At 42.4% G+C, this 15,072-nt stretch overlaps 2 protein-coding genes across 10 annotated transcripts in view; one reads left to right on the top strand and one right to left on the bottom strand.

Moving 5' to 3' along the window:
* The window catches only part of COQ8A (coenzyme Q8A), a 46,644-nt gene extending 39,002 nt beyond the window's left edge, over positions 1-7,642 (top strand). For all 3 annotated transcript variants that reach the window (XM_071739886.1, XM_071739887.1, XM_071739888.1), the window contains exons 9-15: positions 203-284; positions 1,043-1,136; positions 1,976-2,117; positions 3,994-4,101; positions 4,891-4,956; positions 5,695-5,781; positions 6,253-7,642. In XM_071739886.1, the coding sequence (XP_071595987.1) occupies positions 203-284; positions 1,043-1,136; positions 1,976-2,117; positions 3,994-4,101; positions 4,891-4,956; positions 5,695-5,781; positions 6,253-6,546 (873 nt within the window). In that variant the 3' untranslated portion in view covers positions 6,547-7,642. The remainder of the gene's footprint in view (positions 1-202; positions 285-1,042; positions 1,137-1,975; positions 2,118-3,993; positions 4,102-4,890; positions 4,957-5,694; positions 5,782-6,252) is intronic.
* A 2,515-nt stretch (positions 7,643-10,157) lies between these two features.
* Positions 10,158-15,072, bottom strand: part of CDC42BPA (CDC42 binding protein kinase alpha) — a 192,403-nt gene continuing 187,488 nt past the window's right edge. For all 7 annotated transcript variants that reach the window (XM_071739874.1, XM_071739878.1, XM_071739877.1 and 4 more), the window contains one exon: positions 10,158-14,968. In XM_071739874.1, the coding sequence (XP_071595975.1) occupies positions 14,837-14,968 (132 nt within the window). In that variant the 3' untranslated portion in view covers positions 10,158-14,836. The remainder of the gene's footprint in view (positions 14,969-15,072) is intronic.

The following is a 15,072-nucleotide window of genomic DNA, read 5'->3' as shown; positions in this document are numbered from 1 at the left end:
CCTTCTCTAGCTAGTCTCTCTGTCCCCTGTCTTACATGATGGGCTTTAAATAAGCTTTTAGAAGAGGACTGTGACTCAGTTATGTGGGCTGTAGGTGGTTGTGTTGTGGGGGTCAGTGCATGTTATGCTGGATAGTGTTTTAATATTCTGTCGAACCAGGTTATCCAGTCTCAATACTGCCCTCTGCCATTTTGTCCTGCAGTACCCCGGAGTTGCCCAGAGCATCAACAGTGATGTTAACAACCTGATGACTGTCCTGAAGATGAGCAATATTCTCCCTGAAGGTAAGAACAGAGACCCTTGCCAAGCCCTGTGTTCCTGCTGGCACATGTTGAGGGAGTTGTCAGTCGCTCTCAAACAGCACATTGCATCCTTCTCTCCATGGACTGGAGGGAGGAAACAGCCTCAAGGAAATGGTGAAAAGGACTTAAGAATTGCTATGTCTGCTCAGGAGCAGGTCTCCTGCAAAAACTGGGGCGAGATAATGGATATGAGTAGTGGGTGCAGGGCCAATTTGGAGAGCCATGTTCTGCTCCCCTCTCCTGCTGCGGGTGTCACTGCCTTTGCTGGGCACCTGCCTGTTCCACTGGGCACTCAGTGGGGTGTGAAGAGCATCTTTGCTTTTCCTGGCCATATGCACCTGCCAGAGTAACCTGCACTTGTCTGTGTGCTCTTTGTAGTGAAGGACCTACCACAGGGACTCCTGGCAAAGTATAATGTGTTAGAGTACACTGACTTTTCATGGCTTTCTAAGCATGAAGTGTGGGCAGTGTTCAGGTTAGGTGGTCTTCCTTTGTACCTGTTAGCTTGAGAACAGTGTGCATGTACCTCGGTATAGGAGCAGCTGCGTGGCCTTGGCCTGGGATTACCCACACAATCTGTTATCTACTTGGAAATGCACTTTGGTCTCTGGGGTCTCTTCTACTCTTCAGCTTAGAGCTCGCTGGGTAGCAGGTTTCTCCTGATCTGCAGCTCTGGAAAACTTAGCCTGAGGGGCTTCTTTTTTTAAAGCCTACTCTTTTCTCTGCTGGTTGACTTCCAGGTTTGTTCCCTGAACATTTAATTGAAGTTGTGAGCAGAGAGCTGGCTTTGGAGTGTGACTACGAGAGAGAAGCTGCCTGTGCAAGGAAGTTCCAGTATGTTCACACCATTGCCTTCAACCTCTCCTGTCTCTGTATGTGTGTGTCAAATGCAGGAGAGGTTGCTTAACTTCAGGAACAGTGGGATATAATACTGCTGCCCTGAGATGTAGCACAGGGGAAGGATGTGTGTTTGTGACCTGAGCTGTCCCTGAGTTGTCCCCTAGAATTACCATCAGTCATGTGTATTTTCAGTCAGCTGAAACATGATAGCATATCCTTTCTCCTTCAGTGTGAGCTTGCTTTACCAGGCTGTTTTACTGCAGTAACTCTTGAGGCCAGGCTGCAGTGTTATTCTGTACTCTTGTCAGCCTGTTGTAAGCTTCTCCCATCCTTTACTCCAGGAGGTTTCTTAGTTCAGCTCTGTTACAGCAATTAACACTGCCAGTACTGCCTGCTCTCTTGACTTACTGTAGCAGTAGGACTCAGATTGTTTTTCCATGAAGGCTGGATGAGGGAGAGCTGCCAGAGGCTAAATGTCCTTCCTCTCTCTCTCTGTGGAACTGCCTGTGGCATTACTCCCCTTGGAAAAGGTTCATTTCTGCCATGTGTGTAGTCTGGCCCTGAAGCAAAGTGGGGTGAGCCCAGTGCCCTTGATGTACCAGTCTGGAGCCCTACTAATGTCACTGTTCTGGCAGGACCTCAAGACCCAGTAGCAGGTTTGTCACTGCTGTGGTTTCTGGTGACCTGATCCCTACTGTAACTGCTGGGTAAAACTGGCAGCCTCAGCCAGGGTGAGGGTAGAGGTTGTGTGAAGGGGCTGTGTGAGTTGTTACAGAAGGACCTGACTGCTTTCAGGGCTCCTAACCTTTTCCTTTCCTTTCTTTATCCCCTAGGGAGCTGCTAAAAGACGACCCCTTCTTTCATGTCCCAAAAGTAATAGATGAGCTGTGCAGCAAGCATGTCCTGACCACAGAGCTGGTGTCTGGCTTCCCTTTGGATCAAGCTGTAGGGCTGAGCCAAGAGATTCGAAATGAGGTATTGTGTGGTGGTCTTGCTTTTCCCCTGGCTCAGAGCAGGATGCTCAGCTTGCCTGGGATACTATTAAACCAGGGCATACTTTGTGGAAGGGCAGACCCTGAGCAGTGCAAAGCAGGGCAGGAGTCAGGGACTTCCTGGAGCTTCTCAGGCAATTTGTTAGTCTTCTGTATAAGCAATTTGGCAGTGACACTGGGATTTCCAGAGGCTGGTATAGGTCTTGCAAGTGCCAGCATTCAGCAGAGTTGGAGAGAGTGAATAGCCAGGGTGGCTGAGGGGGAGGTAGCACAGCTGTGTAACTCTTGGATGCCCTGTTTCTGATGACCTTAAGTTTGTGTGAGATTGTCAGCTAGGGGAGAGGGGCCTTGTTTTGCAGCTGCTCTTTTGGGAGGAGTGCAGAATCATCCTAGAGCAAGTGCCTGGGTGTCATCTCTTCCTGTGGGACTGACCCATGCTACATAGGGCTGCTGGAAAAGTACCTTGGTAAACAAGAGTTAGGGGGGGATGTAGGGGCTGGGTAGGCAATAGTGCTGAATATAGCAAGGGATTGGAGCCCTTGGGACAAGTATTGGGACAAGCAGCTGACCTAGTTGCAGAAGTATTTAGATATTTTTTGTGTGTGCATGTGTTGGTGTGAGCTGTAAGCTGGTAGCATGTCACATGGTAGTATGTTCCTCTGGATAAGCAGATAAAAGCACTATACTGAACTTAAAGCTGTATCAGAGCTGGCTGCCTATGACCCCTGAGCTGTCTGTTCTTAGGGCTTTTCCCCTCCAATGAGTTGCTCTTAAATAGCTGTGATGTAGGAACTTGCTGCAGGAGCTGCTGCAAGACTGCTTCTTTTGTATAAATGACTTACCTGGTTGATCCTTAAACTTCTGATCCAAATGGCATTGTCCTATAGCAGGGTCTGGTTTGCATTTGGTGCTCTCCTCTTTTCCTCTTGGATATAATGTTTCACTCAGCTGTGCAAGAACCAAGGAGTGGCAGAATGAGGCTGGTAGTTCTGCTGAACAGGCTGTAGCTTAAATATCCTCTCAGAAAAACCTCTGCTGAAGTATGTAATTCAGGATTGGGCTCTGCAGGGACTACTACTTACTATTCACTCATGCCTATCAGTCCAAAGGTGTGTGCACATCTTCTGTTTCTCCCTCCCTTGGGTCAGTGCTGAGCCCAGCAAAAGACTTGGCTGAGGAGTACACGGTGGGTGTGTGGGTGTGTGTATCTGTCTGGTGAAGACCTCTTTCAGTAATGGTTTGGACTTAGCTCTGTACAATGTTACATAACTTTACAGGAAGACACTCTCCTCCTTAGCTTCTTTGGACCTTGTAACTTACCTGGAACGGCATCCCATTTCCCCTGAGCTGCATGGGCTTAATTTTGCCCAGGATTCTATAGAACTTTCCATCAGAGTAGGCTGTAATGCTCTACTGGCCTCCCCTACCTATGCTTCTGGTTCCTTCGCACAGTGATTTTGTTCCTTTTCTCTCAAAGTAGCAAGTGTGTAATCAAAAGTAAAAGGCATGACACCAACACAAGTAACACATTCAGTTGGATGACCCCTGAAGTCTGCTGTTCTCAGCTGCCAGATACAGGGTAGCAGCTTCTCTGGAGGCAGATCCAGGGGCTGACACAAAGTACAGCTCAGGCTGATATAAAACTTCCATGGCACTTGTGCTATCTGCTAAGGATGTCCTATGGCAAGTGTGGGCTGGGAGTTGTTGAGGTGCTTTCACCTCTTCAGGAGTTTTGCAGCATGGAGCAGATCGTTTCTGCCAGTGTGGTGATATGGTTCCTGTTTGCTAATTCCCACTGTAAGTTACATGTGTGAGCAGCTGCACTTCTGACTGGCTTCTTTCTCTCCTTCCTTTTCAAGATCTGTCACAACATCCTGGTACTGTGTTTGCGAGAGTTGTTTGAGTTCAGGTACATGCAGACTGACCCAAACTGGTCAAACTTCTTCTATGACCCCCAGTTGCACAAGGTAAGCCCAAGCAGCTGCAGTTCTACCTGTGCAAGAGCTGATTTTCATCAGCTTTCATTTCAGTAATAGTTTTGATTATTCCCTACTCCCAGAATTTAACAAGCCTCTACTGAGATGATTTTAGATTCCTATCCTTGAGCCTTGGGCAAGTAGGACAGCTGAAGCCTTTGTGGCTTCAGCATTGCCACTTTCCCTTACTTGGTCTGGGTGGGAGAACAGGGCTTCTGTAACCTTGGCTGGCTGCCTGTCTTTGGCTTTAGCTTCAGTCACAGCTCCTTCCTTCCTTAGCCTCGGGGTCTGTTTTGAAGCTGCTCAGTGGGAAGTTGCAGCTGGCAGTGCTCTAGCACATACTTCTGAGCCAAGGACTCTTTAGTTGAATGGTCTTTGTTTTTTACTGTGCTAAAGGGTGCCTGTGGAAGCAATTGCAATGTCCTGCTCGTTGGTTTGGCTGTTTGCTTGTGCTCTGCAGGTCAGGTGGAATTCCGTGTTCATCTTCAAGGTCTGTGTTGGAAAGTGCTGGGAAAAGGTTCTGTACTGCCCTATCCTCACACAGCCTGAGTAGAGTTATTAGCTGAGGAGTGTAATGTGAGCATAGGGCACGCTCCTCTGCCACGTACTAGTGCAAATGTTCCTGCTGCTGTCAGGAAATACAGGAGTTATGGGGAATGGAGTTAAACTGGAAAGGCTTTGCAGCTAGCTGAGCTTCCTGGAGACATTAAGGGTCTTCTTAAGGTCTGGCTGTATTTGAATGGTTGACACCATAATACAGATAGGTTTGTCCATTTCCAGGTGTCCCTGCTGGACTTTGGAGCAACACGAGGGTTTGATGAGAAGTTTACAGATGTCTACATAGAAGTGAGTACTTGCACTGGGAGTCTTAGAGTATTTGCAAAATTCTGCTTATCTAATAGCTGTATCACTTTGTATTTTACTCCACTCTGGGTGTGGAGGGGAGCAGTTCTGGAGGCAAGAAAGAGATATCTGTTCCTATTTCATCCCTTGCTATAACCTCCTGCATGTCTGCTGCAAGCCTCTGGCTGAGTTCAGATGCTTAAGTTGCAGGACAAATGTGGAGAACTGTAATGTTGCTTAGTGGGAGACTGGCAGCAGAGAAATCAGAGCATTCAGAATTCAATTATTTTTATATGAGGAGGTCAAGTCCTGTTCACTTGTTTCTAGTGATTTCTAGTATGCTTATAGACTTAACATAAATTTAAGTCTGATGTGCTTCCCTCATGATCACCATATTCTGTACTTGAGAAATGGGGCTGCAGGGGCAGCACTTAAAGCTTCTCACAGTTGGCTTTACTGTTTTGTTGAAGGATGGGGTTGATTGATTCATGAAGCTTTTTTGATGTCCCTTACATTCTCTGGTCTATGTGTAGCCCTGCTGGGAAGAGCTTTGGAGAGCCAGCAGCTTTATTATTTTGTCAGTAGCTCTTAAACTAGACAACATTCAGACTCCTGAGATGAGGGCAGAGGCAAGGAAGTGAGCATGCAGCACTAGTTAGTACCTGTAGCCTATGTTGTAGTTCTGTACTCAACATTTTTCATTCATCCCTTAGCTTTTCTGAAAGTGTTCTTCTTATTCAGGTAATCAAGGCAGCTGCTGATCTGGACAGAGAGAGAGTACTGAAGAAGTCCATTGAACTGAAATTCCTCACTGGCTATGAAATCAAGGTACGAAGCAGAAGGGTCTGCTTTTAGTGGTAGCTAGTAAGAATTTGGTTATGGATCTGTGGACTTGCCTAGATTTCTTGATGGGCAAAAGCCAATGTCAGTCTGAAATCCCTGTTGATAAAGATGAGGGAAGAGGGAAAAAAAGCTTTTCTTCTTCCTTTTGGGAGCAGGAGCAGTAGTGATGATATAGCGAGCCCTTCCTTCTCTCTTCCAGCAACACCTCGCAGGTGGTGATGACTGCTGAAATTTCATGAGTGGCCAGATAGTCTTCTGCAAGACTTATTTGCTTGATACTGTATTAACCAAATGTTCATCAGACTGGCTAGGGGCTGGAGGTTACCATTTTTGTGGGTACAGCTAAGTGTTTTTCCTGAGATGCCGCTGTTAGCCCCAGCATTTCTACTGGTTTTTTTTTCCCTGGTGGTTAAAATGGCAAGTTGATGTTATTTATGCCTCTTTCCTTTTGGGCAGGAAATGGAAGATGCCCATTTAAATGCTGTCCTCATCCTGGGAGAGGCTTTTGCAGCTGATGAACCTTTTGATTTCGGCAGCCAAAGCACCACTGAAAACATCCATGGCTTAATCCCAGTCATGCTGAAGCATCGGCTTGTCCCTCCACCAGAGGAGACCTACTCTCTTCATCGGAAGATGGGGGGTTCTTTTCTTATCTGCACCAAACTGAAGGCCAAAATTTCATGCAAAAACATGTTCCAAGAGGCATATAGCAAATATTGGAGCAGGAGGGGTAAGAAGCCAGAGGAGTAGGAAGAATGAACTAACATGCCTTGTTCTGAGGGCACAGTTCATCTGAGCCTTGCAGAGAGCGTTCTAGCCTTCCATGCATTGCACCCCAGCTCTCCATCCTCTTGAGGTACAGCACCCTGTGCCCTGGAAGCCAGGGTGTGTTTTGAAAGGACAAAGCTGTTCTTTCATGCTGTGTCTGTCCTACACTGACTGCCAGTACAGTCTGCAGCTTGCAGGAAACTGTCTTCTTGAGTGCTGCTTTACTTTTTGAAGGCACCAGCTAATTACCTTGAATGCATTTTAAGTGTTGTGATGGTGGCTGCACATTGATTGGGTTTTATAACAAGCAGGAGAAGGAAGATGAGAGCAGAATTTAATGTTGAAACCTATTTATAATTCTTCAAAAATAATTTTTTAAAAACCTTCCCTCATTCATGCTAAAATGGAATTCAAGTAGTTTTCATACTGTAAATTATAGAATGCAGTACCAAGGAATACCCTACCACAGACACATAAAGCACCACCTCTTGTCCTCATTTTTGTATGTCAAGTGGTGGAAGTCTAAGAACCCTCCTCAATTTCACTGATGTTGATTTAATGCAAGAGGATGCATGTGTATATAAAGTTTTATGCTTTCTGCCTCTTTTTGTCTTGCAATCTAAGCATTGTGACTATTTTAAAAATCAGAGTTGAATGCAAAACTCTTTTAAACACACATGTACAGTTACACAACCAATCTCACTTCTGGGAGACAAGTGTGTCATCAACAGAGCTATATCTAGCACAAATAGTGGTGTTCTTCACTGTCTAGTAGGTATCAGCTTTCCTGAGAGTGAGGTGAGATCAACAGCTCTGATACCAGTTTCTTGCTGGACTCCTAACCAAGAACCTAGTCTGTCTTGTCTCTAGGTTTTCCTTTAATGCAGAACTTATGGGAAGACAGACAAAAAGGTTATGTCTCTAAGCATTTCAACCTTTTGCTGAAATGTCACACATTAAAAACCAGGTGCACAGTTTTAAACTATTGGAGTCAAGCTAGGAAACTTAAGTTTCAGATTTCTGTACAAAGCATGTACCTGTACAACTTCCTGATTGCAATAAAAAGTGCTTGTGCAGCTGGCTGCCTTTGTGCAGTTTTTTCATCTTCTGGTATGGTAATGAATAGCCAGGTGAACCATGTGGGGTAAACAGGTGTTGAACAGAAGTAGAAAGTCTCCTCTTGTTGCAGTTGTGCACTCAAAAGAATTGCTACTGCCTCTGTAAAGCCACTTATCTATGGCCTGTTTGCTCCTTCATCCTTCCATTGCAGCTGTATCACTAGTGCAAACAGTGATGGTGACAATTTTACCAGGAGCCAGAGGGACATTAGCCTGAATATCTGTCTGGAAAGGTCTTGCTTTCTTGTTTTCCTTTGTTTTAATCACTCTGTTGCCATCTCCTGGACATGTCTTTATTCTACTTGTGAAGAAAGTGTGGGTTTGAGTTGATGCAGATCCTACTCAATTTAACACAACCCAGGGAAGCAGAAGTTGTGTGATTTTAAACTTCAGTACATAAAAAATCCTGACTGCTGACACTTCCAGAGGTTAAAAATGGGTAAGTGAATAAATGGTCCCTCTCAGGAGAGACCTTTGAGAAACAGGAAAACAGTTTATTGTATTGCCTTTCTTTCCAGATAGTAACACATATAAGCTGCTTCATTTAACACTTGTTTGAGAAAGTCCAGGGCTGTTTAACCAACTAAAAATACTCACTTTTTTTCTTAATCCTTTGAGAAGAGTGAACTCAGCTGTTCAGTGAAATAATAGGGTTGCATTAAGCTACCTAACTCTGTACAATTATAGAATAACTTTCCTTGGTTTGGGTTCTGATCGGTGTTCTGTTTTTCTCCTTTGGATCTAGATCTTGTATCTGTAAAAACAGTGGAATTGTTTGAGATGTTAAATGCTTAAATTGAATGTTAAGAAGTGAAGTATGAGAAAAACTGATAAGGGAACTGGATTAAGTGATCTTCAGAATAAAATTTCTGAAACTGAAGACTCAGAGCCAGGATGTTTAGAGAACTTTCTAAGAATAACATTAGGCTGAACAAGGGAGTTGTTTTGTATTTGCGTAAAAGGTAGTAACTAGTGGAAGGTAAGATGTAAATTAGGAGAATTAATGATAGCTTTCAGTCCCCAATTCTAGCCTTTTGTGGATGTTCTAAAAGCATTAATAATTACTATAGTTTTGTCCAGAAACATCTGTGACAGAAGTAACTGCACATCAGTGTAACAGCTGTGGAGCAGCCAGGAACGCTGCTCTGGCTTCAAGTAAAAGAAACCATGACATTTAACAATGAGCAAGAGCACTTGATCACTCCTGCTTGCTCTGTACCAGCTGCTATGCTTGCTTGAATTACACATGTAGTTTGACAATATGGACATTACACTGCTGCAGCAAGATTCTATGTTCTAAAAAAAATTGTCTTGTTCCACAGGGCACTTGTCTATTATGAAGATGGGGATTTTTCCATTCTAAAGAATCAAGATTCAAGGGTATGTGTGGTAGCAGTGATATTTCTGCCTTCTGTAGTCAACCTCGCTGCTGCATCAAAACAAAATGAGTGCTGAAGAGCTGAGCAGGGAGCCTGACATGCAGTCCACTTTGTGCTTTTCTAATGTCCAGATCCCTTGAGAATAGAGGGCTCATTTCCCAACACCTTTACAGCTGTGCTGGTGCAACTGAAACCCTGGGAAATTGGAAATATAACACTGATTGTAAAAATTAAAGCACAAGACACAGGTTATTTCATAGAGGCACAGCAGCTTGGCGAGACGTGCAGTAGCATAAATGGGATGAGCCCACAGGATTAAGTCCACCTGACCTAAAGAGGTGGGATTAGAAAGCAGTATTTTTGACTGAAGGAGAAGTAAGGTAGCTTATGGCCATGTGAGAAGTGGAAAGCACTGGCTGGAAGGAACTGCTGGTGGTCTGTGCTAATGGGACAATGCTGGCTACACAGGGTCAGTAGTAAGCACACAGTGTGACTAAGTCATAATGAAAGCTGGAACTTTTACAAACAGGGTCATGAATGTAGAGGAAGATGGCCCAAAAGACAGTCTGGTATGGAGAAAATTCCAGGCTTTCTTGAGGGGAACACTGGTAGCCAATGTGAAAGGGTCATGGCACATGAAAAGCTTCATAGGTATTTTGAGATGCTCTTAAAATGTTCATGAAGATTGGTTTGATAGTGAGAGCTCAGAAATAAATAAGAAACCAGCCTCTATTACTAGGGCAGCTGAAACATTTGACATGTACCAAAAAAAGGAGAAACATCAGAAACTATCACTACTAATACTAATCATACTACAAATATTGACAGACAACAAATGAAAAAGGTCATGAAAAGCTGTAGTTGATGAAGTTCAATACATCAAAGCATAAGCTGGCTTGACTTCAAATTTTCAAAGAAGTTCTGGTAATTTTTGTCTGAAAAGTGTTAGAGCTAAATTCATTTTATATATTCCTTCCCCCTGTCTACTTGTGCAGAAATGTCACACCATGCTGGTTTTATATTAAAGCCATCATACCCCTCTCCATTCCCTCCTCAAAGGGGAGGGAGGTATGAAAAAAAAAAAGACACATCTGGATTTGTAACAGTTCCTTGTTTTATTGCAGTACATCAAAGTAGGTTAATATTAAGTGTGTAACCAACATAAAATATTGGTGGTAAGTAATTTTTACATTGTTGACTTTTCCACCTTAAATATTTCTGTGCAAAAGAATCTATCTACATCATTGTTCTGTAGCAGAGAATCTCTTACGATGTTCCCTACATCTCTGAGGGCATTAAACAAAATAGTGAGAAGAGGCAAAAAGCAGAATCTTTCCCCCACACACATACTTGTCAGCTTTTATTCTCTAAAACAAACAAACAAAAAAAGTGATTACATCTATGCCATGCAAAACTGTACAATAATATTACAATGAAAAAATCTAAAAAATATATTTTAAAAATAAATGATATGAAACTGTCATACATAAAGAAGCAGGTATAATTGCTCTGAAATACCAACATTGGTAAGTTTGTGGATTTCTTCCCTGGGGATGAGACTTTCTTAAATGCAGAGTGAAAACAGGTTGTACTGAGCTGTTGCTGGAATGAAAGGCATTGGAATTTAGACTGGAAAGCCTGCAACAGCAGTTTCTGGGGGTGTTTTTTCAAAAAAAGTGTGAACACAAAGCAAACGGAAGGGTGAAGTTTCTGTTGGTGCAGAAAACTGTCCCATTTCTTCCATGGAACTGACTCCTATTAAATAAAAACCAAAACAAACAAACCCAAAGCACAGCAGCAACTACTGTGTGCAAATGATTCTCAGACTAAGGCTCAGGAGGTGTGGGTACTTGCAGTGCAATAAATTTTAACCTTAATGTATTAATTTTAAATTAAACAGCATGCATAACAATGTAAAAACCCTCTTTCCTCCAAGACCTCGTTTGTCCTGTCATTACATGTCTGGCTATAGAAAATATGGTGTCAGAACTTTATTTCTGTTTTAATATTCAATCTGGTTTATTTGAAAGGCTGACATACTCCATGAACCAGTTAGGTGCAACCAAACTGCATTTCTAACTATGCTTTTTGGGCTTTTTTGGTGTGACAAGACTCTTAACGTCCCTCTCCTATATATACCCGAAAATAACACACCTCACTTATAATTTTATCAGAATCAGTGAAACACCATTCCTGGCTTAGTTTTGAAACTCATTAAAATGGACAAAATGCACATTTGCAACAAGCCACAGCAACTAACTGAGAGAAGAGAGAAAAGAATCAAGTGCTTAACTCCAGCCTCAGGCATGTTTATTCTGAATCCACCAGGTAGCTTCAAAGGCAATAAAGGAAAGACTTCTATAACCCTGCTTTTCAGTTTAAGAACTCTGGAAAGAAGCCACATATCTCTGTGTGCACATGTGCAGGGGAAAACTATTTACCAAACCTTTTTCATCCTATAACCTGGAGTTTTTAGTAGCTGCCTGAATCTGTTCAGATCCTTTGTTGTCATCAAAAGAGAAAAATGTAAAACCCCAACAACCCATAAGTTTGAGCAGCGTCCAGTCTCAGACAAAAGGAAAAAAAAAAATCAGCTAGATACATACTGTGTACAGAGAATAGGTGTGATAGTCAGAAGTTTAATGGGAGATTTTAAAATGCAACCCTCTAATTGTGAAGTTGAAGCAATGGTATAGTGCAAAGTAGTAAGCATCAAATCTTACCAGACAGCTGTCTGTCTTTGAGGTACCAGTCCAGAGTCTTACAGTTCAAATGACTGAGTTACTTTTCCTAGCCCAGTAAGTATTTAAAAAAAAACTCAGCTACAGTATGCATATATTTTTAGTGTTCATAAAAAAAAAAAAAAAAAAAAAAAAAAAAAAGTGGGGTTGAAAACTGAAAGTATAGTCAAGTGGTCCCCAAATATGTAAAAGTATTCAAGTCCTAGGACAATTTTTCTCTTTTTAAATAACTAATGTGGTCATTTGCTTTAACTGAGAGTACAGCTGCTGCTTCTCTTTTGAACAGCACTGTATAAAAATGCAGAGTACCAAACTGGTGATTAATAGTAATAGTAATCCTAAGGAGATTTGCTTAGAAATTGTGGTGTACAAACAGCATAGGCCTGTGGACCTCTCATCCTCTGGAGCTTGGTTTGATATCACAGCTGACCTATGCTCTGCCTGAAAATGTGCATTTTTTTATATCAATAGATTGCAGGCACCAAACTGAGTAAACACAGGGGTTTACTCAATTTAATGGTTTGCTGCATCATGGCTCTTTGGGTTCCACTTTCAGATAAAGCATTAGCTCAACTGCAAAAAAAGAATGCTCTGACCCTCTCCCACAGAACTGTCATGCTGGCTGCTCTATCTTAAATGACTGCTGTATAAATGCATTCTCTCAATATCAAAATAAGATTAATGTTTAAATACAACATACAGAAAATTGAAAACTAGTCTGCAAAGGCTTTGAAAAGTGCACATGCTTCACCAAAATTAGGGAATTGTGGGGAAAAAGCAGTGGCTATACTTGAAGCAAAATACAGCCTTTAAAAAGAAGCTCATGTGGAATTTTAATAATGCCAATAGCACTCTGACTGTCCCTCAGACTAAAACTATTCTGGAAGAAATTAATTTCAAGTGCTTAGCTGTTTATTAAAGCTTTTAATATTAAATTCTAGGCTTGCAAAAGTAGTAGCTTTAAAGTGAAAACAACACAACCAGTTTCCTTCTCTGAAAATCCAAAACAGCCTTTTGATAAAACAGTTTCTAAAAAAAAAGTGTTCTTGAATTCCTTTCTCAAAATGACACTGAGTGAGCTTGGACAAACTTTTCAACCTAGAGATTCAGAGAAATCTTACCTAGGAGACATGGCATGACTAAATGGATTAAATGATATGTCTCTCTCATTTCCTATTTCACATTCACATTTCCATCACAGCTGAAAATTACTGCACATGGTTTGAACTTACCTATCGCTTCCGTTAGTGATAGATAAGAAACTAGAAGACTCCAAACATCTCTGTATGGTGAAACACTATACACTGCAAGAATGTGCAATGGTTTAGTAAGAGCCATAACAAGTTTCTGAAACCCACAAAAAAACAGAATTCTAAATACAAAAAGCCCTTATGTATTTGAGTATGATCATAATATAAAGCCGGCAACAATACTACTGAGCAGAAAGGTTCCTTTGAATACACTCCCAAATGAAAAAAACACATCTGCCTTGCTAATTAAAGAGACATCTTACCATGCACTTGTACATCAGTCTCTCACTTTATTCTGTTGACTGCATGACCAGCCTCAGCTTTTTATTTTTTTCTTTTTTTTGCAACTTCAGTGGGCTCTGTCTTCTGCTACGCTTTCTGCCCTCTAACCTGGCCTGCTATTGGAACCGAACAGGAAGTGAGCACACAGAAACAACTGCAAATTGCACAAACTCACAGCACAGGTGGGGAGGGAGAGAAAACCAAACCTTGCCATCATGGAAGGTGTGGGTGACTTCCACTACCACAGTGTTAACAGTGTGAGGTCAGTCTTCAAGGTTCTTCACTGCTACAGCATAGCCACCCATGGTTAGCTTCTGGCTAAGGGCACTCATTTGGTTGATATATATTAGCAGTTAGTATTTGGTAACATCAGTAACAGTTATGGATGGTCAAGGAGATGTGGAATACTGCTTCCTTCTGAGCTAAACCTCGGCTGCCCCAGGGAAACAGTTTTCCTGCTAAATCCCACTGCACTGAACTCCCTCGCTGCATTAAGGACCTCAGCTGTAAGGTAGCGTGCTGTAAGGTTCCTCAGCTGCAGAGCTGAAGGAACACAAGAAGCCAGGGCATCCACCTGGTTGACTTATGTCCATGGTTGTCTGGGCTGGGGGTTGCTTTCCAACTGTCATTTTTGCAAAGGATGGAGATTAACATGAAAGCAAGAATTACAGCTTCAGTTATGTTACTGCCAGAAGTGAAGAAATATGAAAGCACTGCAAGAAACTCTCCTGGCAATGCAGTGAGTGATACACAAAGAGAATAACTGTCCTGTGAAAGGCTTTAGGCCAGGCCTCCAAGTCTGTATACTACTGAGCATGAAAACAGGGACAACACAAATCTTAAATTAAAGGCTCTCTTAAATAAGCAGCCATCTTCTGCTGCATCCACAATGCTTTTTTTTTTTCTTTTCTTTAAATATATACATATGTATTTTACTTTAACATCTGAGTATTTATTTAAACTCTGTAGTGTAGTAAAATATGCATCACTATAATCAATAAGGATTTGCTGGCGACAATCAGATTGACATTCGAAAGTGGTGGCTGAAAGCTTTTATGTGCCTCTGACATACTGATCATTCCCCTAGCAGGGCCTGTGCTACTTTTGTACAGTACTTAGGAGCTATTATTATGAAAAAAATCACTCTGAATTTTCTCTTGTTGATACTAATCTGGTTTCCTTAAGCTACTTTTTGGGAAGTGGAACAGATATGTCTTTAAAAATGAAGCAGCTGTAACCACATAAATGAGACCAATGCTAATACAAAACTACAGAATCTCATATTTACCAAGACCCTGACTTTGCTCATGTGCTGCTGTCAAATTTAGAGAATTGAGAGTGAGGCAGTGCTGAACAGTGCTGAAGATGACCAGCTTCTGAACCCCGCTCCCAGATCACTTTCAGACAGGGAATGGAAAGGTTAAGGATGATGAAGGTAAAAACTTCAACAAGCCATGGGGACAACAAGCTACTGTGATGTCAAATCTGAATGCTGAAGCAGTTCATGAGTCCCAGCTCACATGGTCAGAGCTCTCCAGGGAGAGGCTCTTGGTCTTGTGAGGAGAAACTGGGCTGGGAGGACTGCTGAGGTTGGAACTGTTTGATGCAGTCGAATGTCTCGGAGAGTCAGAGTCCTGCAGTCCAAAGACACAAAGAACAGCAGTGAGTAATAGGATAGCAAGTCTAAGGGTGTCTGAGCAACAGGTGACTGGAATCAAAGGCCACGTATTATGCTCGG

The sequence above is a fragment of the Heliangelus exortis genome, chromosome 3 (genome assembly GCF_036169615.1).
Source record: "Heliangelus exortis chromosome 3, bHelExo1.hap1, whole genome shotgun sequence".
In the NCBI taxonomy this organism is placed as follows: Eukaryota; Metazoa; Chordata; class Aves; order Apodiformes; family Trochilidae; genus Heliangelus; species Heliangelus exortis.
The sequence above is the reverse complement of the archived record's forward strand: the minus strand, read 5'-3'. Positions and strand labels throughout refer to the sequence as shown.